At 39.9% G+C, this 4,002-nt stretch overlaps 1 protein-coding gene across 1 annotated transcript in view; it reads right to left on the reverse strand.

Annotated features, from left to right (window-relative positions):
• LOC102255039 (chromosome unknown open reading frame, human C4orf27) overlaps positions 1 to 4,002 on the reverse strand; it is a 25,723-nt gene that overhangs the window by 5,952 nt on the left and 15,769 nt on the right. Inside the window, exon 6 of the mRNA XM_005860785.2 lies at positions 733 to 820. Coding sequence (XP_005860847.1) covers positions 733 to 820 — 88 coding nt within the window. The remainder of the gene's footprint in view (positions 1 to 732; positions 821 to 4,002) is intronic.

A 4,002-nucleotide genomic window follows, 5' to 3' on the forward strand; every position in this document is an offset into this window, starting at 1 on the left:
CTGTCCACCCCAGCATGGGATCTGGGCCTGCCGTGTCTTGGGCGGGGTGGGCTGGGCGGGCAGGGCGAGCGGCAGCGTGATCCGTGAGAGGGCACAGGTTGGGCTGAGGGACCCCCCCTTCCCTGCCAGTGCACAAATTTTTGTGCACAGGCCTTCTAGTATATATATATTTAAATATATTTTTATTGATTTAAGAGAGGGAGAGGGAGAGAGATAGAAACATCAATGATGAGAGAGAATCATTGATTGGCCGCCTCCTGCATGCCCCACACTGGGGATCAAGCCTGCAACCCATCATGTGCCCTGACAAGGAATTGAACTGTGACCTCCTGGTTCATAGGTCGACACTCAACCACTGAGCCACACCGGTTGGGGGTAACTACTATATTTTAAGCACTATTAAGGCAAGCACTGTGCTAAGACCTTACATACTTTTTTTATACCCCGAACACCCCTCCCTATAAATGGTATTCACCATTAACCATTTTACAGATAAAAATAACAAAGTTTAGTGGAGTTAAATAATTTGCTCAAGGTTACACAGGTACAAACCCAATTTTACTTCAGGCCTGACTAACCCTAAAACCGGAGCTTGCTCCTTATAACTAAGGTCTAGTGACTGTCCCACAAAAGGCACATGTATACATCTACTGTTCCATAGAAGGAAAGCCTTCCTCCAGATATTGCCATATATATGTACATATACACATGTGTCCATGAGAAATACATTACCATCTGTTTCAGGGAGCTCTCTGTACCCAACATCATTTTTATCTACTGGAACAACCAAGCCTGCACCATGAAAGGTCTTTGTCACGACCTAAGTTTAAGAAAAAAAAACACACAACTTAATCATGGTAAATAGACTAAACAAACCAAACAAAAACTCACCTGAACCTAACAGAACACACACACAAACCCTCAACATTTCTGTCAAAACATAACTTAATGACATTTTATTTTAGTCAATTTGGATGCCAGGGCAAAAGTTTAACATTCCTTATCTTTAAAATTAGCTAAAATTAGGTAAATCATAAGGACTTCAAGCAATTATAAAACAATGAACTGACTGGCTGTTATTACTGGTGTCATCATTACAAGTTTACAGCCTGAGTTGTGTGGGAAGAACGATGGCATGCTATTAAAGGACTCAAGCCAGAATATTAGTTCAACTGTAAAGGAGTCTTAAAAATAAAGGAAAACATAAGGAAGAAAAAAGACTAATTCTAACCCAATAGAAAAATGGGCAGATTTTATAGTTCACAAATGAAATACAAATGACCAACAGAGAAGTAAAAAATATTTAATGTCTTTTATAATCAAATAATTAAAACTAATTAAAGCTAATTAAAACAAGGAAGTATTATTAAAAGACCTGATAATACCCAGTACTGGTGAGCATATGGAGAAAATAGGCACTCATACATTGCTGGTGGGAATATAACACCATATATAGGATACTTTTGCAAATAACAAAACCCCACAAAATTAAAAAACAAAGCATACACACACACACAATCATCTAAAACCATGTATACCTGACAAAACTAATTCTAGGAATTTTCTTCTAAGAAAATCAGATAAGTGTGCAAATAAAGGTATAAAAGGATATTTATGGCAAGGTTGTTTGAAAAATGTTAAGCAACCTAAACTTTGAACATAAGCATAGCCACTCAAAATTATGAGGTAGATATATCTTAAATTTAGCAATATGAAGCAATAATCATAATATATTCATAAGCATAAAAAGCAGGTCATAAAACAGTATTGATAAAGAAAAAGTGATATACTGACTTATCTTACGTTGACATACAACAAAAACCATCATGTGTATTTTCACATTTTCCACAGATGATAAACTGTACTAACTGTCTATAAAGAAGTATTAATTATTAGCAAAATACCAGAATCGTAATTTTATGATGGACACTAGAAATACAAATTTAGGAAAACCCTGTACCACGGTGGTAATATTCTAAGGCATAAGGATCAGGGGTGGATAGAATGGTATACCCTTATTTTACAATATCATTAAGTCAAAGTACCTTTTTAATAATGAAATCTAGGAATGAAAAAAGGCAAAGTGGCTTATAGCCAATTAGTAAGAGGATGGAGTGGAAAGAATGCTAATTATTAAATTGAATTCAGGTCTCAGATCTGTCTCAATTATGATTTTGGACAAATCTGTAAATCTCAATTATCTATAAAATAGGATGATAATTCCTACCTACTCTGCAGATTTGCTTTGAAGGTCAAATGAGGTAAATCATAAGGATTTTGCAATCCAAAGCACTGTAAGGTGTTGTCAGTATAAAACACTGATTTCTAATGTATTGTATAGTGGTCTATTATACTGGCAAAGTACAAATTAAATGGCGATTAAAATAACAAAGAATAATCTTGAATTGAAAGTGTAACCAATATGTTGTCTTTGGCAGGATAAAAATCATGATGGTCTTATAAGTTCTTTTCTTCTTTATATTTATGTTTTTACCAGCTGTTTTTATAAAAAGAACAAATACAAACAAACAAACAAACAAGCACAAAACCACAGGGGAGTAGGTCAGGACAAATATGCCTATGAAGTTTAAACCCCAATCATATCTTATTTACAGTTATGGAATCCTACCTGAAATAAATGATAGTTGATGGTAGAAAAATAAAGCAAGGCTCTGATGGAAGAAATTGATAACAGCTGTTCTGTACATACAAGCTCAGTCTTTACTCAAGAATCAGGAATACAGAGGAACCAAGATGGCAGCATAAGTAAACACCTGAACTTGCTGCCTCGCACAACCACATCAAAACTACAACTAAAAGACAAAATGGATATTATCCAGAATCATGGCAAGGCTGGCTGAGTGGAAGTCCAACAACTAGAGGGAAAGAGAAAAGTGCATCTAGACTGGTAGGAGGTGCAGAGGTGCAGAAGAGCGGAGGTATGTAGCCGCGTGAAACGGGCTGGCAACTGGGTACGCTGTGGTCTTTTTCAATCAAGAGAGAGATACAAACTCCCAACTGCTCTGAACTCCAATTCTGGGTGAGACTCTGGGGACCCAGACTCATAGGGGGAGAAACTGGACTGCCTGGCATTGGGCCAGAACACAAGGACGGCTTTCTCTCAGAGGTGCTTGCAGCGTTCATTGTTCCTGCATGGGGCCGAGGGACACAGAGACCCAAGGACCTATCCGGGGCAGGGCCAACAGGCAACCATTGCTGTTTGCACCGTGATTCCCTGAGACCCCGCCCCACCCAAGCTGTGCGCAGAGGCTTTTGCATACGAATGGCCTGGCCTTTTGCAATCTAAAACCTAACAAACTGCAGCTGGGTCAAAGAACCCCAGAGCTTCCAAAAGAAGGCCTAAGGCTCGTCAGCAGCCTGCACTGCTTCACAGCTGCGCCTCATCTGGGCACCTCCAAACCCTAAACAAAGAGGAGGAATCTTCAGCTCTCTCTGTAACTCCTGCTGGGTGGCCTCAGGCAGTGGCTGACTTTGCACCTCCTTGGAGATCCAACAGCCAGTGTGCCCAGTGGTCAGAGTGAGACCACATCAGATTACAACGCTTCAGATCTATAAGAGACACACTCAGGGGACAGACTCAGTGAGCACCAAAGCCCCATTGAAGCAAGTCCTGCTTCATAAGGGTGTCTCCAGCACAGAAGTTCTCCCATTGTAGACAAAAGTGGTCCTCATAGCCAATTGGCCTGGAGGTCAATTCCTCCCAGTAATACCAACAGAAATCAAGGCTTAACTACAACAAGACTGTGCACAAAGCGCACAAAGGGGTGCACCAAAAGCATATACCTCAGATGACTGGGGAGGCTGAGAGACACTGGGTCCTATAGGACACTTAGCACACAAAGCCACTCTATCAACACAGGGAAGCAGCCAAAATACGGAGACAAAGAAACAAGTCACAAATGACAGAAATGGAAGAAAGCAAACTACTGGATATAGAGTTCAAAACCACGGTTATAAGGTTACTCAAGAATCTTCTAGAAA

Source organism: Myotis brandtii, unplaced genomic scaffold (genome assembly GCF_000412655.1).
Source record: "Myotis brandtii unplaced genomic scaffold, ASM41265v1 scaffold14, whole genome shotgun sequence".
Classification (NCBI taxonomy): Eukaryota; Metazoa; Chordata; class Mammalia; order Chiroptera; family Vespertilionidae; genus Myotis; species Myotis brandtii.